Raw genomic sequence first — 26,169 nt, forward strand, 5'->3', positions numbered from 1 at the left:
GTTGACAGAACGAGGTCGTAAACATGCCAAAACTGCTCGTAAACGTTACATGGCCAAGCAAAAAGATTTATTATACGTAAATAAACCCATGCTCTCCGGCAGGTGCGAGTAGCCAGTGCCTGAGCAACCGGCGGTAGCCGTCTTTTATTCCTTTTGGAACGGGGCGGCCTGCGGCTATTCAGAAGAAAATTCAGTTTTGTTCGGCATGTTAATGCATCTTTTAACGCGTACATGTGACTTTGATGCGGTGAGTTTTTGCGGTTTTGCGACATCAAGTGACAGACCGATGAAGTGGGTGCAGCCCGAAAACTTTTGACCAATAGCCAAGGGCTAATAGCAAAAAGGCGTCAAATCAGAAACTATTTTTCTTTTGTTCGGTCAAATCATGCATAATCAGTGTGGGCACGTGATATCACATGGGGAGCTATCGCGGTTTTCGTGACGTCGCGTGACAGACAAGTGAAGTGGGAGTGGTCCAAAAATGTTTTTGACCAATCGCAGAGGGCTTATTGCAGAATTGGAATAGAAAAGTTTGGAATAGTTTTACGTTATAGCGCCCCAGATTAGAACAGTTTTATGTTATCACGGCCCAAGATTACAACGTCGCAACCAAAGCATTGTAAGCTGTACTTGATAAAGAACATTTAAAGCAGACAACTTTGATGTGCTATGCATGGCTGTAAACATCATTACTCTTAAACATGTTTGCAAAACGGTTGTAGCTGAGCTGGTAAATATGTGTAAACTGATTCCAGATGTTCGCTTCACTAAATTTTAACTCACTCAGAAGCACTATAAAGAAATAGGACATCTGCTTTCATTGCAGAGTTAAATGGCAAGTTGTAAACACGTAATTTTGCTTTGAGTTACAGGGTTTTCATTAACACTGATGCCTGAACACAGTTCAACACCAAGAAAGAATAGGACACATTTTTTATCTTTATTTCTGACCATGAGGAATACAGCTGCATAAAAAAATTTTACTTCAGCTAAAATGTAATTAATACATTAATCAATTAGTAACTGGTTTGTTGAAATTTCCACAAGTGAGAACGCACTCCAGCATATTAAAAACAAATGAGCCATGCTTAAGCTTCCCCTGCTTACATCAAAATTCTGAGGTATTAAATTCAACATAGCCTATATGATATGCTGAGAATTACAGGTCTCATTTCGAAATGAAAATTCTGAGACTGTTCTTAGCATTGGACTTAAAACCCAACCAGTTCTGCACAGGGAGGTCCAGGAGCTGTCTGACGAGAGGACTGGCTTGTTTGGTGTGCATTCAACAGTAGAGAGGGATCCAAACTTTCCATTAATGCCAGGCTCAACGACTTCTGCACTGGCGGTTGGAGTTATAACCGTGGTTTACAGCCTCGGTACGTCCCTGTGTACGCAACTGCAGACAAGACCACACATGTTACAAGTGGAGAGGCACTTTGTGCTGTTCAACAGAGCTGAGGCTAGACAGGCTGTTCTGGTCCTGTGATGATCTCATGTGAAGATTCCATACTTGGGAGGAAACCTTATCTCCCCGCAGCTCTGTGCACATGGGAACTTTTGTTCTACATCCATCAAACTGAATGATGTGGTTTGTCTTCCTTCAAAGAGAATCAGCCAATTGATGGGAGCAGATTGCTGATTTGTCTTCCACTGTTTACAAACATTGCCATAAATCTCACTCACACTCACACACACACACACACACACACACACACACACACACACACACACACACACACACACACACACACACACACACACACACACACACACACGTATATAAAGACTGAAGACCAATTTCACAGGTTGAACTCTGTAATGTATGATAATATCACTGTCGAATGAGGTTTGGAGTAAGCAACACTAACAGATTTGAAGCATATTACTAATTTAAGGACATGGTTCTTGCTAAGAATGTAAAAATTTTAATTAGGCTGAACTAATATGCATTGTATTTGTTTACAAAAGCATGCTTCTACAGCTGGAAAAATTCAACTTTCTCTGGTACTGGAATAAAATTCCTAGTGAGCACTTTTGCACTTCTCATGAATTAGAATAGAAATGTTGAAGTTGGCCTCAAGTGAAAGCTAAATTTTGATTAAATGGGAAACGTATCTGTGCTATAATGAAAAGGTGATGACTTCAGATAACCAGTCCAGCAGGAGTTAACATAAGAGTGAGTGCAAAAACATTTATGAAAATTTCTTTTTTCATCTGCAAAGTCGGATTTACTTTGTACAGGCAGAGAAAGCCCACAACAGGAAGTGGAACAAAAAGGCAAAGAAAATGAGGAAGGGGATGCAAATGCAGCTCTATAGGGGGGGGGGGGACACATAAAAAAGCTTTTTTTACAGCGAAAGATGTACATGACTAACCTTCCATACTTTTCTTCGGCGTCCGGCAACAGAAACGGACATAGCAATTTCTAACAAACCCATACGGGTGCAATGCGGCAGCACACATGTTAAAATGCGGGAAAAAATTAGAATGCTCGCCTTGAAAAATAGCGTGATGTCAACGTTATCGCAGCATATAAGCAGGAAAGGTATCAACGCTAAAAACAGCTGCATTATCGATTGGACGAACACTTATGGTTCGTACACCCGAAGAACAACATGTGTACGAGGAGCGCCGTAGGGAACAGCAATGAGAATGTAAACGGTGCCGGCATGAAATGACTACTGATGAAAGTTCCTCCGATGTTGAGTGATAACAACAATGACGAGCCCGCACAACCATTGCACTCTATGAAGATGGAACGGCAGCGAAAGCACTTTTCATTTGAGAGCTTTGACTGTCGTCAGCTTTCACTGCCATTCCATCTTCACAGAGTGGAATCGTCATTTTTCTTTGTGAAACTACCACTAAAGTTTCAGCAAACGTCTTAACTCTTTCGTTACTGCTAGAATTGTGCTTGTTTTCGGTGCATTCAAATTTCAACATTTTATTTCAGGACATTGCAGTTGCACTGTATACTGTGATACGTAAAATGATAGCCTGATCACTGGTGTTTCAAAAGGATGTATAGTAGTAAAAATGTGACAATTTGACAATTATCATCATCATCATCCTATTTTACATCCACTGCAGGAAGAAGGCCTCTCCCTGCGATCTCCGATTACCCCTGTCCTGCGCCAACCAATTCCAACTAGCACCCACAAATTTCCTAATTTCATCGCAACACCTGGTCTGCTGCCGTCCTCTACTGTGCTTCCATTCTCTTGGCACCCATTCTGTAACCCTAATGGTCCAATGGTTATCTAACCTGTGCATTACATGACCTGCCCAGTGTCATTTTTTTCTCTCAGCATCTATTAGAATATTGGCTATACCCATTTGCTCTCTGATCCAAACCGCTCTCTTTCTGTCTCTTAATGTTATGTCTAGCATTCTTCATTCCATCGCTCTTTGCGTGGTCCTTAACTTGTTCTCAAGCTTCTTTGTCAGTCTCCAAGTCTCTGCCCCATATGTCAGCACCGGTAAAATGCACTGATTGTACACGTTCCTTTTCAATGTGTGGGGATGCATGACTCTCACGCGTCCCCTGATACGATGTCCCGCGTGTGTGCCAATGCATGCTTCTGCGAGACTGTCTTGCGAGGCCTCGTTCGGACGCGCCACCGTTCACGTGACCGTACGCACGAACGACCAGACATTGGTGTCCAGCATGGGGCGAATATATTTGCTCGTTATCCGGTTGCAGTGAGTCTGACTTCCTAGATTTGTCACGCGCCCATCGGCATGTTTTGTGGATAGCAACTCAGCTAGCAGGTATTGATCTATGAAAGGTGCAATAAATGCCCTTGTGATTGTTGCACTACTGTGTTGTTTCTTCGTCCCAAGAGCACAGGTGAGAACCCCACAAATAATAACGGTAATTAATTTAATATTTTGGGTTTTACGTGCCAAAACCACTTTCTGATTATGAGGCACGCCGTAGTGGAGGACTCCGGAAATTTTGACCACCTGGGGTTCTTTAACGTGCACCTAAATCTAAGCACACTGGTGTTTTCGCATTTTGCCCCCATCAAAATGCGGCCGCCGTGGCCGGGATTCGATCCCGCGACCTCATGCTCAGCAGCCCAACACTATAGCCACTGAGCAACCACGGCGGGTAATAATAACGGTAAGCTTCCAATCAGGAGCTGACAATGTCTGCCATATGTGATCCAACCCATTTTCATTCTATGAATTTCCTTCTCATGATTAATTGTGATTTCCCTGTGATTAATTGACCTAGGTAAACGTGCTCCTTCACAGACTCTAGAGGCCGACTGGCGATCCTGAACTCGCTGCCTTGCCCGGCTACTGATCATTATTGCCTTCTGCATATAAATTTTCAACCCCACTCATACTCTTAAAGGGCCCCTGAAACAGTTTGGACAAATTTCGGATGCTAAGACGGACGCGTAGGGTACAGCTTAAGTAGAACATTTGCACCACAATTTAAGTGGAACGTTACATATTAATGGAGCTACAAATGATTACAAGTTGCCCTCCTCTCTAACCATGCTTTTCCTCCTCAACTCATTCGTCGAGCCATCGGGGCTAAGCTCCGCCTTCACTGGTTCTGCGTCACGATGCGACGTCACATCGTCCACTTCCGGTTGTTTTGGAGCCCGCCCCCACCTGCGCGAGACCTCTCCGCTAGCCGTTTGGCCGTCGACCCTAAGCGAGAGCTATCGAAGCAGTGTGCGTTTCGAGCATTCTGTCGCAGCGCCGAACGTGTCTGGTATTCCGTTAACCACACACTAGCGGAACATTTCAACGAATGGTAGAAGCATAAACTAAGCTGATGAAGGAACTTTAGCGTAGACATATGCGAGCTGCCTGATCGGTCTCCATGGTCCAGCCACCCGTTGGCGCAGAGCTTAACCAGCCAAAGAAAGAGCTAATATTGCTCTAACCAAATGTAAAACATTTTAAACATTTACAAAAACAACGTGTTAACGATTACACTCCTGCAAAAAATTTACACCAGCAGCAAAGAAGAATTGAATACATTTTGTTACTGCTACTGTGTCTGGTTGAGCTCTATGCCATCAGGTGGCTGCACCGTGCAGACCATTAACATTTGCACTTCTGTTCATCCCATGAAACGACACACAAGGGGGCACGGCCAGGCACTGTCCCCTTTGCGCTTGAGTTTACCCTAATATCGGACTTTAGAAACGCTATTGCGTTAGTAAGCTTTCGGTGTAAAGTGACGGCCGCAATCGCACAAATCCTGGCGCTGATCGGATAGCGGCAGTCCGATGTGTTGCAGCCAGTCCGCTCGTCTACCGGCTTGCAGAGGGACACGATGTCGCAGCTTGACATATTGCCAGTCGCTACGTTTTCAGTCCACAACGCAACGAAGTCGAATCATAGCGCTCAGGAAAAGAGACCGACACTGACGGCAGAGCTCTCGTCAAAGACTGAGCACGTAACAAGCAGACGACACTTGCTGTATCCCGGAAGTGCTTAATTGTATTGAAAAATTGTCCTTGTGCATTCCCTTTATGTTACTTTCTTTTTATAAAGGCAAATTAACTAACATTCCAACTATTACGAACATCATTTGTTTACCATAAAGCTGGAAAAATTATCGATCACGCGTCCAGGTCAGCCAATCGGATAGCTCGCCCCACTGATGTCATATGGGTGATCTGCGTCATATGGGTAGGGGCGGCTTAAACTTCCGCCGCGCAGTGTGCTGCGATTGGCAGCAATGTGCATTTTTAAAACCTTATAATAAATTACATGCTTTACGCGGAGCACTTAGATGCGTCAATTATCAGAAGGACCTACTCTAATGACTCAGTACGTTTGTAGAAAATCGTCAAAATCGTTTCAGTGTCCCTTTAAGGTACTCAATCATTTTTTGTAAATCGTCCCCAGTGTTGCCGAACAGGACAATGTCAACTGCAAATTGAAGGTTGCCGAGATACTCACCGTTGATCCTTACTCCTAAGCCTTCCCAGTTTAATAGCTTGAATACTTAAAGCACACAGTGAATAGTATTGTAGAGATTGTCTCCTTGTCTGACCCCTTGATATTTATCTCCCTACTTGTGGAGAATTCAGGTAGCTGTGGAATCTCTGTGGATACTTTCCAAGATATTTACGTAAGCGTCCTGTACTTCTCGATTATGTAATGCCTCTGACTGCTGGTATCTCTACTGAATCAAATACCTTTTTCATAATCTATGAACGCCATATAGAGAGGCTTATTGTACTCTGGATTTCTTGATTACGTGATTGACGACATAGATGTGTACCACTGCAGAGTATCCCTTCTTGAAACCTGCCTGTTCCCTTGGTTGACTAAAGTCCAGTGTTGCCCTTATTCTATTGGTGATCATCTTGGTGAATATTTTATAATACTGGGAGTAAGCTAATGGGACTACAATTTTCAATGTCTCCCTTTTTGTGGATTAGTACGTTTCCATTCTTCCCGTTTTCTGGGACCCTTGCAGTCGACAGATACTTCGTATAGAGAGCCACCAGTTCTGCAAGCATTATGTCTCCTCCATCTTTAAATCTACTGTAATTCCATATTCTCCTGCTGCACTTCCCCATTTCATGTCTTGCAAGGCCCTTCTGACCTCATCGCTAGTTATAGGAGGAGTTTCTGTATCCTGTTCATTACTGTTTTGAATGGAGTCATCCTGAGTCCTCTGAGTACTGTACAGGTCAGTATAGAATTCTGCTGCTTTTACTATACCTTTGAGATTGCTGATGATATTACCCTGCTTATCTTGCAGTGCATACATCTTGGTTTGTCCTATGCCAAGTTTCCTTCTCATTGATTTCAGGCTGCATCAAATTTTTACGCCTTCCTCAGCCTTTCTGACAATTTCGAATCGCTTATTTTCGCCTTGTTGATCAGTTTTGGCGGTTCGCCGAATTCTATCTTATCTCTTGAGTTGGACACTCATTCTTTGTCATTTCTTTATTAGGTCCTTTTATCCTTATGTGAAACTTCAAAGAAGCACCTCAAAAACACAAATGTAATAATTTGCTTTTCTTTTTCTAAGTGCTGAGAGGAAAAAAAAAGAAATATACGAAATATACACCTCGCTCCTAGTTCCTAACTTTTCAAGTCCGATCACACACACAAAAAATTATGAAGATTTGTTGGCATCAATACTAGCAATAGTGTTGCTAATGCTATGCGGGAAAGCAGTAGCTTCGCAAATGTCAAAACGGAAAAGTTCTGCATTTGCGTTTACTCATAGCAGGGTGCACTCTGTTAGTTTTTCACTGCATTCTTTAGGCTTGCGAAGAAATAGTTGATTGTCAGGTCAGGGAGCATGCAGCAACCTCCTCACACTTGATTATGGCACTCGATCAGCTTTTCTGTGCAAGCAACGTGGTCTAGTGTTGTGCATTCTACTGGAGCCTCCAGTTTCACTGAGGTTCTATGGCTTCACTGCTGCTGTCATTTAAACATTATGTTACCAAGTCGATCAAGGCCCAAATTGTGTGTCATTTTGTTGAAGTGCTAGGAGCAATGGTGGCTAGTTTTGCCTATACCTCCAGTCAAAGTTTTATTTTTTTCAGACTCCCCAGCCTGCCCAAAATTTTCATATCTGACAAATATTTAAACCTCAGTTGTCATTTCAGATGGTGTAATGGTGTTACTAGAAGAGTTCCAACAAATGTTTGAAAATGCATTGAGCAAGTGTCGATCGAACTTCTTTTTTATTTCTGTGGACACAGTAGCAAGAGTTAAAGGTATAAAACAGGTTGTTTTAAACTAAGAGAATATGCAAGTATTTTTCCTCTTTTTTTCTGAAATTTCGCAAATGGCAATGCTGTTGGAATGGCCAGGAGGGAAGGCTTGATTGCTAGACATTGACAGACGTTTGCATAAAAGAAAATTGACCAGACCAGCAGGTAAAAGAATGGATGATCCTTTAGGATGAGGGTAAGGGAGAGCAGGAGAGAGAGAGAGCACACATGAGGTGAAATGCCAGCTGGGACGACAGCTGTAGCCTGGCCAGATGACAAATGAAGGCATCACTTCTGGAGAAAAGAGAACTACTTAACAAATAAAGCCTTTCAAGATGGAAAGCTACTCATGATAGCAAATTATTATTTTAATAAAAATTAGTGCTCAGTCAACAGCTAAGGAATGCATCACAACAAAGCGATCACAACAAAATCAAAATTGACAAGATTGGAAACTAGACAATATTGGAAAAGATTAGGTACTTGTTCCATCATTTCGCCATGTTACCAGGTATATTTTTTAGACATGTAGCAGCAAGCTTAGTTGTCAACCAACTGCCATAAAATAAACATGGGGTTTAGCATTTGAAAGCATCAGATGGGCTATCAGACATGCCATTATCTGGATTAATGGTGACATCCTGCGATTCTTTTGACATGCATATAAAATTCAGTAGGCGAGTATTCTTGCATTGCGCCTCGATCAGAACACGGCTGCTGCTGCAGGTGGGACCCACCACACTGTTCAGCAGCACAGCCACAGTCCATTTGTGTGGTGATCTCGGTGCATGTTCTGGTAGAAGTCGCTTGCGATGCAATTGTTGTGGCCATTTGGTCTGCTAGCACATTACCCTCAATGCCCTGTGTATATCTAACCAGCATATAACATACTGGTTATTTATATACCCTGTGCACAGAATTGAATACAGCTCAATTAATACAGCATTTTTGTGTTTGCAAAGTGACATCAAGGCTTTTACAATGCTTAAGGAGTCTGAATATACTGGCTTTTTGAAGTTTTGATTTCCTTATATGTGTCACAGCCGGCAACATTGCATGGGCCTCAGCCGTAAAGATGCTTGTTATGGGGTGCAGTACACCAGATTCCAAGAAGGATGGACCGACTGCTGCATAAGATGATGACGTGTGGTGTTTAGTGATGCAAGAGCACTAGTGCAAGTGGTGATGTAGTGCCAATGGTTAGTGAATGAGATGAATAGGTGAATCGTACTTGGCTGTAAAAGGACCTAAAGCTCAGTCCCTGTAAAGTATGTAAAATGTACAGGTATTAAAATAATGACAATGAGTAATGATGTACGCTATGATCATAAAAGCACTATTACTAAAGAATGATCTAAACATGTGGGCAGTAGTAGCACTCTTACCTCACCAGTGGGCCCTTCAATACAACTGGGAGGTTTGTGCTTTACAATGGTGTAACCGCTGGCTAATTAACTTAAATCACAACAAATTCAAACCTGTGTCTTTCACTTGCTGCCGTAACACCCTCAGATTTACCTATTCCGTCGCCAATGTTCCAATCGAATCAGTCCAATTATCAAATACCTCGGTGTCACTATCTTGTGATCTGTCCTGGCACTTGCGCATCACTAACATCATCTGATCTGCTAACAAGTCACTGGGATTTGTTAGGAGATATCTACGTCATACTCCTCGACAAGTGAAGACGTTAGCCTACCAATCATTTGTAAAATCAAAACTTGAGTATGCATCTCCCATCTGGAACCCGCATCAAACATCATAAATGCACTCAAGTCACTTAGAAAATTGTGCTACTAGGTTTATTCACTCATCATATTCATATGATATCAGCATTTCATCATTGAAAGCAGAATCTGGCTTGGCAACGCTTTCTTCCCGTCGACAGGTCGCCACCCTCTCTCTCTTCCGCTTATATTTTTTTTACAGCTCCCTTAATTGCCCACCGCACATTGTGCCCCCTTCGTACATATCTCATCGTACTGGTCATTGCAACAAGACATGAAGGACTGTTAGTGTCTTGCTATATTTATTGCATACGGGAGGACCATCACCGGTCAATAGCTACGACTGGGGGCCATACGTATGGCCTATCCTAAGATGGCAAAAAAATAACCTCAGTGTGTAGTATTTTCGTTGTGTCTGTGTAAAACTCTGTACAAGAGTACTTCGACTGGAGTTCTAGGAAATTATTAATATGTGCCTTTGGCGCATGTTTAGTGACCTCTACGAATGATGCATCGCACTCTATCAGCTGCCACCGCCATGGCGGCAATAGTTTCACTGGAGCCATAGGACAATGTTCAAGAACTGGAACACCCATTTCCTCACTGAGGTTCCTCACACGCATAGCAAATGGCTTTCTTGCTGCAAGTCTGTTATGGAAGAGTAGCAGTGGTCATCATTTATGGCTGAGAAAGGAGGATGTTCTATGTTGGCTTGTACTCTAAGAAAATATGTAAAACTGCTGTATGATCGCTGTAGATGAAGTGGCCACTGATTCGACTCTACGTAGAGGCTCTGGATCATATTCCTGAAAGCACCGGTTGCGAGACTCGATACCCAGATGGTGGATGGGGTCTAGGATTTTTAATGCACTTAGCGTTGCACAGTTATAAATTATACACCCCTAATCAAGGCGCGAGTGGACAAGAATGTTATACATGTTCAGAAGGCACTTTCGATCAATACCCCATGTTGTACGTGACAAACTTTAGAAGGTTCATTGTTTTCAGACATTTGATCTTCAGATGCTTAATATGGCGAACAAACGTGAGCTAAGAGTCTAAAGTGATTCCCAGGAATTTATGTTGGCTGCTCAGAGTTGTTCTCCCTTGATTGTAATACTAGGCAGTGGTGCTCTTGTTTGAGAAAAGTATGCAGGTACTTCTTTGGGTGTTTATTTTGAGGCTCTTGCCCATTTAGACAATTTGTTTATTCCAAGCTGCACTTGTCGTTTGCAGATAACAGAATTGCATGATCTGAAACCTACCTGTATATCATCGACATACACGTAATAAAACGTTGTGCATGGAATGACAATAAAGAGTGTGCAACTTAAGCATGCCCCCTTGCGGAACACCAGTTTCTTGGGCGAATTGTCTAGATAAAGCATTGCCTACTTTTATGTGAGAAGTGTGGTTGGATAGCTTTCAATTGTGTTTAACATGTTCCCACGGACGCCCATCGCAGAAAGATCGCGGAGAATCTTGAATCACCATGTTATGTCGTGTGCTTTCTCTAGGTCTAGAAATACTGAAGGTAAGAACTGCTTATGAATAAACACATCTATGACGGTTGCTTCAATGCGAACAAGGGGGTCTGTCGACCTTCCCTCTCTGAAACATTGAAGGGGGTCTAGTTTGTTGCTACTTTTTAGGAAACAGACTAAGCTGCTAGTTTACGATTTTTTCAAACACTCTGCACAGATAGCTTGATAGCCCTATTTGGCCTGTAGCTGCTGGCTAAGGCCAGGTCTTTCCCTTGTTTAAGTACCGGGATGACTATAGCTTCTATCCACAATGATGGAATATCCCCTCCGCCCACAAGGCATTGAAAAGAGTGTTCAGTCTTTCAAGGATGTAGGTACCTAATCATTTCGTACATGACACGATCGTCACCTGGCACCAAGTTGTTGCAACAAGCAAGAGATGCCTTAGTTCAGCTAAAGTAAATGGGCGATTGTAAGCATCACTCGATGAACCTTTGCGGTTTAAGGGCTGCCGCTCTTTGCATTCTTTGAGACTCTGGAATGTTTCTGTATAGTGTGATGCACTTGAGGCATATTCAAGATGTTTGCCTACACAACCTGCCTGATCTTCTAGTCTATCACCCTGGCTACTTACTAAGGTTAGGGGATGCGACTCCTGATTTTTAACTTATTTACCCTATTCCAGACACTTGTTTCATCTGTGTACGAATTTATGCTGGAGATGTACTTATCCCAACTTTCTCTTCGCACGTCGATGTGTTCTCCTGCCTTGTGATTTGACCCGTTTGAAATATGGTTTTTGGCGGTTGGAGAATTGCGAAGATATCTGCAAGCTTTGTTTTGTTTTTTTCACGATTTGCGACAATCGTCTATTTCACCATGGGGATGCGATGCTTATTAGCCAATCCATTAGTTTGCAGATACATTTAATTGCAGCATCAATAATATAACCTGTTAGATATGCCACAGCATCGTCTACATTAAAAGCAGCAATGTCATCTCTGCCTAAATACGTGACTCTCGGAACAGCTCCCAGTTGGCAGAGTATGTTCTGTCAAGGAAAATGTGGCAAGCACCTATCTTGTTTCGTTAAGTTGAACATAACTGGGAAGTGGGTGCTCCCAAAGGGATTCTTCGAACTCCAGATACGGAATTAGTGTACTCATTACTACACTTAAGTCTATGGAGGAATATCTGTTATGTGCAATGCTGTAGTATGTTGGCTCTTATTAAGTATACATGCTCCTGAAGAAAAGAGAAAGTTTTCAATTAGGTGAGATCTCGCATCGTAACGAGCCTCCCCACAAAGTGTTAGGTGCATTTACATCTCTGACAACTATGTATAGCGCTGGAAGTTCATCTACGTAGTTTTGAAATATGGTTTTATGAAGGTGAAAATTTGGAGGAACGTATATAGAGCTGATAGTGACTATAGTAGGATATAACAAAAAATAGCAGTTGAGAACCACTTCACAGGATTGTTACACCACCAGCCAATCACAGAAGCAAACAGAATCGTCATATGACCATTTCGAAACGGTGTCGTACTTGATACCTCAGGAGCATCTGCTGTTCTTGAGAAGTCTTCATCGGCGGAAGCAATGAGGTGTGCATAAGACACGGACAAAGTGCATGAGGTCTGAGCTTTTCACTCTTAAAAAGATGGCGGCACAGTTCATTTCACTGCTGATCCCGTTTTACTCATGAAACTTCACTGTCAACTGAAGTGAAACTTGACAATAGTTGCAGTGAAGCATGCGTTTTATTTCAGTTTCATAAAGAATTGGGCTTTCTCCGTTCTACTATAATAGACGAATGAAAACGTACAAAATTACGCAGTTATAATTGTATTTTTGTAATTTTTACAATTTTATTTAGGTAACAGGGAAACTTTGAAGTTCGAACTATTTCCAGCCTCGTGGAGGAACAGTGGCTGGCAGTTATGAAGGCGTAAAGCAACTTCCTCTAGGGGCATACAAGGTTTTATTTCCCCGCAGGCAACACCTCTGTTGACTATGAGAGCCACACCACCCGACGACATGACAGTGTCATGGTTTTAACGAAAAATAGCATGTTGCCAAAGAAAATTTGTTTTCATATGTTAGAGGTGTTTCCTGAACACACAGCACCTCTGGATTATACTTATGTACGAGTTCTTTAACATCGAGATTGTGGAGGAGACCTCTGACACTCCAGTGTAATATTTGTAGCCATGCTGAATGTGGTTTTGGTGCCATGTGTTGAAGCCCTCTCTGGGCACCGTGATGCAGTGCTTTTCTTTTTTGTAACAATTGCGAGAACCTCGCCGCTCCTTAGGTGCTGGCGGTGCCATCTGGTCAGTTGTGTCCATCGCATCTTGCAAGGCGCTGGACACACGCTCTTGTGAGCGCTGTCTGACTTCAAGGCTGTCACACGTCGGATGAGACCTTTGAGGCCACCATCCCGGAGGTCGATGGCCCCTTCCGCTGTGGTGGCAGAGCAGCGCTAGCTGCAGCCGCCAGGTGGGGTGGGGGTGGGGGTAGGTGTCACTGCCGGTTCACTGCGTGTGGGTCAAACAGGCTGTTGCGGCCCTGCACCCTGAAGCGCCACTTCAGCAGAGATCTTTAGCATGTACTCAACCCAGCTGCATGTGTCCTTGAATGATATGTTTTCCTTCACTTTGATTGTCACGATTTCTTTTTCCCCTTTTCCAGAATGGGCAAGACTGCAAGTATGCGGTGTGTTCCCCATCACAGTTCACGCAGTGTGGAGTATTCTCAGATTTGTCAGATGGGTGTTCTTGGGGACTACATTTAGCGCAAGTCTGGCGGCCTCGGCAGTTCTGTGAGCTGCGGGCAAATCTTTGGCCATTAAAGCAACGGAAAGGATTGGGGATGTACTGTCTGACCAGGGTCTTTATGTACCCAGCCTCAATAGTCTCAGACAGCATACTTGAGAAAGTTAGAGTTAGGTACTTTTTTTTCGATCTCCTTGCCATCACGCCTCATTTGACATTGATCACATTTGGATCCCGCCAGCCCTCCAGTAGTCCAGCTTCAGTCAGTTCGACGAGATCAGCACCGGAAACGGGTGGAAGCGGGTGGTGTTCATTGTGTGGCGCAGTGCGACTGTCACTGGGAGATTCCTGAATGACACTAGATTAGACAGTTTTTAGTGTTGTTTCTTTCTGTGGAGTTTTAGAAGGAGATCACCACTTGCCAACTTGGAGACTTTATGACCTGGGCCAAAAGCTTCAGTGTCTTTGCAACCAGAACAGGCGAGATCATTCTCACCGCCGTTTCTTTTTTCTCTCTGAATGCATTACATAAAATCATGGAAAATTGTCAGTATTTCATCTACAATTCTTCGGTGTGCCCTCGTTTATGAGGGCAATCAGGGACTGGAGGGGAATGAACTTGCCATATGTAAAAGTAAATTGTTTGGCAGCAACACCAGCCAGCCAGCACGGAGCCCAACGAGGGGACGCTGCAGGACCTGGAAAGGACAGGTTCTGGAAACGCCAGCTGTAAGCCACTACTATAACCAAACATGGTATAACGATGGTTGGCTACCCACACGAGGTTAACCCAGGCCACCCGGAAATTTTGAAGCCAGAAGGGAATAGAAGACAGGGGCCGTATCCTGAAACAATCCACTTCAGCGATAGTACTGTGGTCAGGCATGCACTGATTGGCTGGTTGAGCAAAATCTGATTAGTAGTTCATCCGATCTTGCTAAAACAGCCAATCAGTGCATGCAAATGGCGAAGGCGTGGCCAAGGCAATAGTATCACTGAGGCGGATCATTTCGGAATATGGCTCCAGGACAGACGAAAAGGCGAACGAGAAGAAGTAAGACTGAACAGGGAGGACAGAAAACGGCGACTGCCGGTTTCCTCCGGCTCAGCCAGTTTGGAGGTGCCGTCTATGTGAAATAGAGGCCGAAGAGGTGTGCTGCCTCTGCCAGAGGGCCTTAAAGGTCCAAACAGCCGGTACTGACTCAACCTCCAGGATCCCGCTTTCCCCAGATATGGCTAAGCCGTGCACAGCTACACGTGGGAGCACCCAATCTCATGTGCTTGCAGGGATGGAGTGGCGAAGGAAGTTTGGAGCAGCTCTGGCAGCAGCAAATTTCGCACAATGGAGCAGGTTAGGAGCAGGAATTGTTCATTTTGGAGCAAAAGATACGCGTATTGGAGCATGCTAGGCGAGGCTCAACTTGAGTGAAATACTGACAAATCAAGAAAATATGTTTTTTATTTGATTTTGTCGAACACTATTAGGTTATGGAGAATCAGTTCTGTGGAAGGTGCAGGAAAGTTCACTAAAGGAAAAAAAAAATTTCACACACATGCCCGGGAACCTACGTGCGTTCCTCGGAAGCCACTGTTAAGTTACATACCGGTTCTGCCAACTGAATGTGGCCAAGAAAAAGAACCAAGGTATTTACAGGAACAGCACTCGTATCTTGATAGGTTTTTGTTTATGCTAGTCAAGAGCTTCTTTTTCGTTGCGCACAAGCAACTGATATTTAAGTTTCATTAGCTAACGTTAATTACCTCACTTATTGGATAATGCAAATAGGTTGCTTTAAATCCAGTCATCGCTCGTGTTTCAACACCCTCCACAACATTTGCATTGACATCTCATCAATCAGGCAAGTTTATAAAGCAAGCTACTTAGACATGTTTGTGCACAATGAACAGTTAGTTAAATGGGGTTTAATGGCGCAAAAGCGGCTGAGGCTATGCTGCGCCAAACACGATGTGTTTTAAAATCCAGTTTATGAAGGGAAAGGCTTTGTTGATCTATAGTTTGTGTAAAAAGCCAGTGTCATCTAGAAATTTGCGAACGTCACATAATGGTACTAGTGGGTCATCACCTAAAATTAGAGCAGGGTGTAAAGGTATGTGTAGTTGATATAATTTGTGCAAAAGTGTTCGTCTGTGTGTTTCAGTCTCCGTACATGTGAGTAATAGGTGCATAACTGTTAGTGGCTGTTGACATTTCTCGCATGTTGGTGTGTCTTCGTAAGTAAGTAATTGTGTGTGAGGTGTGTGTGCCCAATGCGTGGTCGGCATAAAACTACTTCGATGAACCGCTCCTGATGATAGCATGACTTCCACTCGCCAACTATGGGTTTCGTGAGATGTAGCTTGTTGTCGGCACAACGGTCCCATTCGCGTTGCCATTTTACCGTTAAGGCTTTTCTAATTGCACGGATGCTATCTTTATATGGGAGTGTTGTGTTTGTAATGTCTTTGTGCGCTGCCATCAATGCATATCTATCACATGGCTTGAGACCCAGCAGAAACGAATTGACCTCCCGTATTCGTTAAGCACCACCATGTTTAAAATGTCTCCAATCAAGGGTTCACCCTCAGATTTAAAATGTAGAGCCTTTAGTGTGCTTAAAGAATCTGTGTATATGACTGCATTTTTGTGTTTATCAGCGATAATCTTTTTTACAACAACCCATATAGCGAAAACTTCGGCCGTGAAGACAGAGGCGTGTTGTGGCAATTGAATACTTTTTCCCCAATTTTCCGTTACGACCCCCACACCCACGTGCTCTTTCGTTTTAGAGCCATCAGTATAATATCGCATGTTATTTTGATATTTGTCCTGTGTGATGTGTTCGCTTGGGGTGTCTTCTTTATATGTGTCAATGTCTAGTCGCATAGCGGTTCAAGATCGTACCACGGGGGCAAACGCTGTGGCTTTCTGGCAGCCTGTAGGACTTTGCAAGGAATGTTACAATCCCGAACATATTCCTCATATCGCAGGACAAGCGGTTTAATCATGTTCGGTTTATTTGTATAGTGTAGGCGTGAGTTGCATTGTGTGAGGATTTTGTAGCATATGTGTTGTGGTGATGACTGAATTCTTAGTACGTAGGAAAAAGTGAGTAATGCTCTGCGCTGATGTAATGAGGGTTCATTACACTCAACATATAAACTTTGGACAGGTGACGTTCTGTAGGCGCCACTTGCCAGTCGCAGTCCAAGGTTATGTACAGGATCAAGTCGCTTGATGTAGGACTGTCTGGCTGAGCCGTAAACCACGGAGCCGTAGTCTAAAAGGCCACGCACAAGAGCCCGGTAAACACGTAAAAGGCACGCTCGGCCAGAACACCAGTGCTTATGAGACAAAATTGTAAGGATATTTAGAGCTTTATTTGCTTTAATCATTAGTGCTTTTATGCGAGTTAGGAAATTAAGTTTGGTGTCAAAGGTTACTCCTAAAAACTTATGATCTTGTTTCACCGGCAATATGGTGTTGTTCAATTTTAGGACTGGATCGCTGTGTAGCCCTCGTTTCTGAGAGAACAAAACAGTGACTGTTTTCTGTGTGGAGAAACGGAAACCATTTTTGTTAGCCCATTGTGTAAGTTTATTTATTGTCATTTGAAGCTGCCTTTCACAGGTTGGCAAACTTGAGGCGCAACAAGCTACTTGGAGATCGTCTACGTAAACAGAGTGCATAAGAGATGACTGTATAATCTTAATTGAATTCATCTGTACTATAAACAGCGTCGTGCTGAGAACACAGCCTTGCGGAACGCCATTTTCCTGTGTAAATGTATTAGAATGAACTAAACCCAGACGTACCTGAAATGTTCTGTTAGACAAATCAGCTAGGCAATTCAGCATTTTACCACGGATGCCGAGGTCGGCCAGGTCTCTTAAAATTCCATATCTCCATTTGGTATCATAGGCGTTTTCTAAATCGAAGAAAACTGCAAGACAGTGTTGTTTGTGCAGAAATGCATGTCGAATTTCATGTTCAAGACAGACAAGATGGTCGGTGGTTGAACAACCCTTTTTATATCCACACTGATGGGGGTCTATGAGGTTTCCTGATTCTTGAATTCTTGATTCTTGATTCTTTCTTGAATGAGAGTCTTATATTGATAATGCTTTCATATGATTTTGCCAAACAGCTTGTGAGGGCAATGGGTCTGTAGCTGCTTGCGGATGTTGGGGATTTACCGGCTTTTAGAAATGGAACTACTATTGCTTTTTTCCACTCTTCGGGCATTATACCAGATTCCCAGATTATGTTGAAAAATTTAAGGAGAGCGTCTACAGATGCCCGAGATAGACTGGCCAGCATGGCGTAGTGAATACGATCGTGACGTGGCGCTGTTGTTTTCCCTGCAGAAAGGACTGCTTATTTCTTGTTGTGTCAGGGGGGAATTGTACGGTTCATTCGACGCGCCAGTAGTGGGCAGCTTCTGTTTTTCAGCGGACCGTTTGTATTGTAAAAATTCCTCTGTATAATTCCCTGAACTGGATACATCACGGAAATGTTTGCCAAGTATATCTGCCTGTTCTTGTATTGTTTGTGTGCCTGGACATGTAAGTAGGGGAATTGTGTACGATGAGTACGCTCCTCTAAATTTCCTGACCTGGTCCCACATTCGTTTTGATGTTACTGTACTGTTGACTGAAGATATGTATTTTTGCCATGAAGATTTTTCAGCCTGTCTTCTAATGAATCGTGCTTTGGCTTTGGCTTGTTTGAAGTTTAAGAGGTTGCAACAGGTAGGGTACCTCCATAGGATTCCCCAGGCCTTATTTTGTTCTTTTTTGGCGTTGGTACACTCTTTCGTCCACCAGGGGTTTAGCCTTTTGCTCACAATTCCCGATGACTGGGGTATCGCCTTTTCTGCCGCTGAGATTATTACCTCAGTGAATTTTTTGTTAAGTTCATGAACGCTTAGGTCTGGCGAAAAGACATCTTCCAGTTTCGAATTTTCCCATAAAGAGCGGCCAATTAGCGAGCTTTAGTTTCCATCGGCATGGCCTAGTGGTTAAGGTTGGTGGTGATGATAGGAGTTTAATGACTGCTGGTAAGTGATCACTACCATACGACGTGTCGAGGGCCTCCTACCTAAGATCATTAAAAAGAGGTGGCGAGCAAAAAGCTAAATCTAAACAGCTAAAACTGCGGGCAGTTGGTGAAAAGTACGTTCGGGCACCTGAATTTAAAAGGCAGATATCATTGGATAAGATAAAATCTTCAACCAGCTGTCCTCCTAGGTCAGTTTTGATGCTGCCCCAAAGAGTACAATGAGCATTAAAATCCCCTACTAAAACAAATGGTTCCGGTAATTGATCTGTTAAATTTTCTAATTGTTTAGTAGTGAAGTGGGTGTGGAGTGGAATATACAGTGAGCAAATGGTGATGGTTTTGTAAGATAGAATGGTGACAGCTACGGCTTCTAAAGATGTATTCAATTGGACGTTTCGGGTAGGAGTGCCGCCCTGCACGACTATAGCCACTCCGACTGACAAACGGGTGGAACATTCGCGGTCCCTTCGGACAACGGTGAAACCTTTGAGAATTTGACTATTTTTTGGACCGAGATTTGTTTCCTGAAGACATACAGCAACTGGTGAAAAGATGTTGATGTCTGATGTCACCTAGATTGTGCATGAGACCTCTACAATTCCAATGAATAATGAAAGCCATTTTGAAATTAAAAGGTAAGAATTGGCACTACGGAAAGAATAAGAGGTGAGATGTTAGGTGACATGGATTTAAAAAGGCTTATACAAATGAGCGATAACCTTTAGGTTATCGCTTTCTTATTCTGTGTGGTTATAGGGATTTTGTCCCTTTTTACCGCGCTCAAGAAAGCGCTTGTCCTTTGGTGTCAATGACACCAGAGTTTTTGCGTTGACCTCCATCGCTCTCTCTGAGGCGCTGGAGGATAGAGAGTTAGGTGCCGAGATACATGTCTCGGGCCTTGGGGTTCGCTTGATCTTAGGGCCCTGTGGGACTGGTGTCTGCAGGGCGTTTGAAGAGGATGGAGCAGCGTCGGCTGCTCATATCGCGGGGGCGGGAGGGGTCACTGCGGGACCACCACGCGTGGGCTCGGAGGACTCCTGAAACCTCCGTGACGCTGCCCCCATTTGCGTCACATCGGCGTAACTTCTTCGCGGAAGGTACGATAGCCGCTTTCTGGCTTCATAGAACGAGATTTTTTCTTTGACTGTTAGAGCAATTACTTCTTTTTCTTTTTTCCAGCAAGGGCAACTCCGTGAGTAAGCTGGATGATCGCCCTTGCAATTTACACATTTTGCGGGAGCGTTGCAGTTATCAGAAGGATGGTCATTGGCACCACATTTCGCACGTTTCTTTGCCTCTGCATGATTGTGATCAATGCCCAAACCTCTGGCACTTGAAACACCGCCTCGGGTTTGGTATGTACGGCCTCATGTTGATTTTCAAATATCCTGCGTCGAGTGAACTAGGGACTGTGCTGCTACCAAATGTCAATATCACATGTTTCGTCGGAATCTGTTGGTCATTGCGTCGTAGTGTGATTCTCTGTACCTTAATTACGTTTTGCTCCTGAAATCCTTCGAGGAGCTCTTCATCACTGAGGTTCAGGAAGTCTTCAGATATAACTCCTCTGCTTGTATTCAGTGAGCGGTGTGGAGAGATTGTCACTTTGATGTCACCGATAGTGGTGAGTTCGGCGAGTTTTTCTAGTTGATCTTTTTTGGTCAGTTCAAGGAGGAGGTCTCCGCTAGCCATCTTCGAGGCTTTGTAAACAGCTCCAATTGTGTTTGCTAGGCATTTCGAAACTGTGAATGGTGACAGTTTTCTTACGGTTGTGTTGCCTTCACTGTGAAGAATGTGGTATTTGGGAAATCAGTTTTCGGTTGGTTTTAAAAAGAACTGGAAAGTTGCTTCGGTGCGACCTCTTTTCAGAGGCCGATCTAAAAGTCGCGGGAATGCTTCAGCCATTGGATAGTTTGAAAATTCGGCAACGGTGGTAGCCACCCACCACCGAGCCCAACAAGGGGATGCTGCAGGTTCCAAGAAACCTGCAGACGCCAGCTATACATTGCCACTATAACCTAATGTATATACCCAAGGTTGAATATATGACACACGGTTAACCCTTGCCGCCCAGAAATACGGAAGTAAGAATAAGTGAGTAGAAGACAGGAAAGATTCAAAGTGAGAGAGCAAGACAAGGAGAGGGGGACAGGAAGAGGCAACTGCCGATTTCCTCCGGGTGGGTCAGTCCGGGGGTGCCGTCTACGTGAAGCAGAGGCCAAAGAGGTGTGTTGCCTCTGCCAGGGGGCCTTAAAGGTCCGAACACCCGGCATCGGCTCAACCCCCAGGATCCCCTTTCCCCGGACACGGCTAAGCCGCGCACGGCTATACGCGGGAGGGTCCAACCCTCGTGTGCTCGGGTACGTGGTGTCGCAACACACCAAACGCCTGCTGAAGCAGACGCCCCTGCGGGGCACAATGAACAAGAAATACTGACAACCATGAACAACACCCATAAATGTACAGTGAATGCCGTTTGCATAATGCCCTGTCTTTTTTAAATTCTTGGTGACACTCAATTGGCATAGCAGAGTACAACAGAATAACTGCCAAGTTACTTTGATGGTCACTGCAAGTTTGCCAGTATTCCACATAACTTGGCGAGAAGAAAAAGTAAACACTGATGTTTATCAAGATAATAAAGGGGAAGAAGTGTTCAATGGCTTCCTGATCAGTGTCGCCAACCAATATTTCGTGCAAACTCAATTATTAGGCACGCTGCATAAAGTCAACGTAAAACTGCAACCAATAGTTTGAATGCCAAACAATGGTTTCTTCAAAATTTTGGACTAAATCTGGCAAGTCGTGTCATGAGCATCACAGACGCAAACGCAATTTCTGTTGTCTAAAGGCTAAAGAAATGTTAGCCAACACATGGCTGTGTGATTGACACTGAACACAAACAGCCTGCAAAATTTTGTCATTTCATTTGATGTTAGTGTTTTGGCACAAGTTGGCACGGCTCGGTGGTTTGGCGCAAGCTGGCGCAGCACTTCCATCCCTGTGTGCTTGAGTATGTGGCTGCATATTTTCAAATCTTGGAGCATGATAGTTGGGACACCCTGTACACACTGTGTGGGCATGTCATGCAAACAAGGAAATAGAACTTAAAAGAGCGTAGGTTAGGGCGTGTTGGTATTCCATCATAACTGAGGTTTTTTTTTAGCGCACGAAAAGGGACGCGAGGCAGTGGCAAGACGAATCGCTGTCGCTGTGTCCGCGTCTTGCCACTGTCTCGCGTCCCTTTTCGTGCGCTAAAAAACCCCAGTCAAGGAAATGGAGGCAGTCGCACGCACGCACACACACACAAACGATACAATCGCTGGCCAGCTAGATTCGGTGTTTTCAGATGCCTCCCCCCCCCCACCCCACCCCCCTATTTGGCCACCCGAACGATTGCAAATGCTCGAAGAAACGTAGTACAACAGCGTGGGCGCCGGTGGACGTGTCCTAGGCTTCGGGCGTCAGGTTACGCGGTCAATGTTTTGTACGCATCGACCGAAAGGCGAATGAGTTATGAAATTGGCTCATGAATCATACGACGCTGTGTGGTCGCGCTGCCACACCGCCGCTGCCGCTCGTGCGCGGAAGACGTGAGTCATGTCGAGGCGTGCTTTAATGAAACCGAGGAAGACGGCAGATTCGCTGACTGCTGCTGGGAAATATGCGCTATAGCACGTCCACGATTCAAGTCAGTCCGCCTCTTGCGCAATGTGGAATAACGAGCAGAGCGCAGTTCGCTGAACATGCAACTTGCCTGTAGGAAAGGATGGTCGAAGAGCCTCAGCTTGCCGTCCCGACCGAGCGAATACGACGAGTCCGCCCATCTGAAAGCAAAGTTAACTCTTTTTTGAGGCAGAATTGAATAAAGTGAATTTCGAAACAGTGTGCTACGAGTGACAGCTCTCGCTTCGCGAACAGCTGTGACAATTGCTTATATATGCAGAGAATTGGCACCGACGGAAACGTGCGATATGAAATAACTGATCCCGCACAAACCCCCCAGACAAAACCAAAGGCATGATGTCATTACTTACTTAGTCGCTAGCGTGTTGATGGAGCCTGTGAAGACGAGCATGAGCGCGAGGATTACTTGGTACTTGGTCCAGGCCATCGTTGGGCAGCTGGATGTCGTCGGCAACTGCTGTCCGCCAGCGATCAGCGTCGAAAGAAGATGTAGCTTGCTCGGACGATCTGACAGGGCGACCCGAATACGCCCCCACGTCACGAGGTCGGAGGCTATCAGCCACTCAACTCACCGATTGAAAACTTATCGCCCACTGCGAAAAAGAAAGTCGGGACGCAATCACAGTGCGCACATTATCACCTGTCGTCAAGGTAAGTATCAGTGGCGCGCAGATCATGGATAAGAAAATAAACAGTCACTACACTCGTGGTCGCTAAGAACCCGACGCGACGTCGTTCGGCAACGCGTTGTATTTTCAGGTGTTTCACAGTGGTCACGAGTCGCGATGCTCATGAGTCACGATCCGTCGGACCAACATGCAGGCTGCGCGTTCTGTGGCTGCACCACAAGACATGCTGTGCGAGCGAAAGCATAGAAGGCGAAAGCACATATCACAGAACACCTATTCGCAACGGATGGATGGATGGATGGATGATTGAGGCTCAACCCTTTGAATCGGGCGGCGGCGGCGCGCGCCACCTAGCCTTTAATGGTTCTATATGCATGCATACCTATGTATTTACTCCTTTACTTTTGCGTTGATATTATCCACCAATCAGATAGTCTCCGTTTAGTTATTTCTACCTGTTCAAAGTCTATTCTACTTTCACTGTCTTTAAAACCCAAAGCTTTGAATAGTTCTCCGTTAGATTCAACTTCAGGGTGAAGTTGTTTACAAGCAAGTATCAGGTGTTCAGCCGTTTCCTCCTCCTCTCCACAGGCCTCGCACACCAAATCTATCTCCTAGTATCTGGCTCGGTACGTTTTAGTCCGCAGTACACCTGTCCTGGCTTCAAACAACAATGAGCTTCCCTTAGAGTTATCGTAAATATTTTCTTTGGCTATTTCTTGCTTAAACGTCCTGTATGTCTCCAATGCCGATTTGGTTTGCATCTCTGTACTCCACATACCCCTCTCTGTCTCCTTAACCTTTTTCTTGACAGATGATTCCTTACTTGTCCCCCCGCTACTGCCCAAGTATTTGCTTGTCAATTTTCTAGTTCGCTTCCTCCACCTCGTGTCAACATTCCTCGTGTATAAGTAACTGAAAACCTTCCTAGCCCACCGAATTTCCCCCATTTTTCTCAATCACTCCTCAAATGCTATCTTGCTACTAGCCTATCTGCCCTCGAAAGAAGACCATCCCAGATCCCCCTGCACTCCAAGATTTGGTGTCTTGCCATGTGCTCCCAGAGCGAGCCTACCCACACCACGTTGCCTAATTTCCAACTGTTGCCGGGTCTCTGTTCTAATACATAGAACTGCATTGGCAAAAGTCAGGCCTGGTACCATTACCCCCTTCCATATCCCTCGTACTACCTCGTACCTATTGTAGTTCCGCAGTGCCCTACTCTTCATAATCGCTGCAGTTCTGTTACCTTTAGTCGTTAGATATTTTTCGTACTCTGTCAGATACTCAATGCCATTATTTATCCACACCCCAAGGTACTTGTATTTATCGACTATCTCCAGCGTGGCCTCCTGTATCGATATCTTATGCTCGCCGCAAATGTTATCATTAAAAATCATGACTGCTGATTTTTCTTTGCTAAAACTTCAAGCCTAATCTGTCTCCTTCTGTACCACATATGTCCATTAATTCCTGCAGATCTTCTGCATTGTCAGCCATTAATACAATATCATCCGCGTACATCAGCCCTGGTAATGACTGTTCAATCAATTTTCCTTGTTTGAAAAATGATAGGTTGAAGCCGAGTCCGCTTTGCTGTATTTTGGCCTCTAAACCTTGTAGGTACAGCATAAACATCAGAGGTGACAATGGGCACCCCTGCCTAAACCCCCGTTGAATCATCCCAGTCTCCGAAACCTGCTTTTCCCATTGTATAATCACCCGGTTACCTTTATAGATATCTTTTAAGAAATTGGTTACTCCATCTTGCACTCCTAAATTTTCCAGAATGCCCCACAAGCCCTCTTGAAGTACACTGTCATAGGCTCCCTTGATGTCCAAAAAAGCCAGCCATATGGGTCTGTGTTCCTTTTCAGCTATTTCAATGCACTGTGTTAGCGAGAACAGATTGTCTTCTAGCCTCCTATGCTTCCGGAACCCATTTCGTAGCTCTCCAAGTACCCCCTCGTTCTCTACCCATGCCTGCAGTCTGTCCTTTATAATCTGCATAACCACCCTGTAAACCACTGACGTCACTGTTATAGGCCGGTAGTTATTTATGTCAGCTTTGTCCCCCTTTCCCTTATATATCATTCTCATCCCACTTAGCCTCCGTTCGTCAGCAACTTTCACGTATGGAGGCGCCGTTGTGCGGCGGCGGCCGGAAACAATCGAAAGATTATACTCGCCGCTGGCTGCCACCCGTTCGGGTAGCGCATTGGTGTTGTGTGCGCTTTTTTTTTATTGCGATAAAGACTTGCCCTTAAGGCATAATTCTTGGAGCGTATATGTGTATTATGTGTGCTGTGTGGCCTGTGTTGTGTATGAATTGAAGCAGTGTTTTGTGGAATCTGTGCTTTTCGTTCACTTTTGGTTGATGTTTTAACGCGTTCCAAGCTCCCGTGGGATCCTGAAGGACCCTTAACATGCTCAGCAAACATAGAAGTAACCGTATTTGCTGCGTGCAGCAATGGGTGCCGAGCGGTATATATGCGGTAAGTGATGTGAGCCTTCACTCATTCCCACTGGCTGCATCCATGAGGAAGAAATTGATTATTAAAGTGCGGATTCGCAAAGCTGTCACAGAAGCGATGAAGGTTTGCAGTGCGCACTTCACGCCGGAGTACTTTTTCTTGAATAAGACAGATGAGTGACGATTCCGAGCACTTGAAATCGCGAACAGACGCATCTCCATAAAGACGCAGGCCTATAGCTCTATATTACGTGCAGGGAAAGAAATAATGCGCAATCTTAACTCAAATGTGTTCTAGGATGATTGATGCTTGCATTCTTGCCACTCATGCCTTTGCGGCTATGTTGGGGCGCAAACATTCTCCGTGAAGCCTTGTACCTGCTTCAAAATTTCTTGTTCTCGTTCATGCGTTCGTGCTCTCCAACGCCGGCTTGACATTCCACCATTTTTCGAACAGAGAGATTAGTTTCTCATTTGTGCATCGAAGCAAAGTGACGCAGGCGTAGAGGGACCTGGAATTCGTACCTCGTCTGCCACTTCGATGCGCGGCTGCAACGTGTGCACAGGCGCGCATGACTGCACTCGTAAGCTAACAAATCCTAGTCCAACAAACGTT

At 44.5% G+C, this 26,169-nt stretch overlaps 1 protein-coding gene across 2 annotated transcripts in view; it reads right to left on the reverse strand.

The window, feature by feature from the left end:
• The window catches only part of Tango9 (transport and golgi organization 9), a 61,012-nt gene extending 37,648 nt beyond the window's left edge, over positions 1–23,364 (reverse strand). Inside the window, exons 1-2 of one of the 2 annotated variants that reach the window (XM_075686879.1) lie at positions 22,802–23,364; positions 22,522–22,591 (exon numbers count right to left, since the gene is read on the reverse strand). In XM_075686879.1, coding sequence (XP_075542994.1) covers positions 22,522–22,591 — 70 coding nt within the window. In that variant the 5' untranslated portion in view covers positions 22,802–23,364. The remainder of the gene's footprint in view (positions 1–22,521; positions 22,592–22,801) is intronic. The other variant, XM_075686878.1, reaches the window with a different exon arrangement.
• Positions 23,365–26,169: the final 2,805 nt, after the last annotated feature.

The sequence above is a fragment of the Dermacentor variabilis genome, chromosome 3, assembly GCF_050947875.1.
Source record: "Dermacentor variabilis isolate Ectoservices chromosome 3, ASM5094787v1, whole genome shotgun sequence".
NCBI lineage: Eukaryota > Metazoa > Arthropoda > Arachnida > Ixodida > Ixodidae > Dermacentor > Dermacentor variabilis.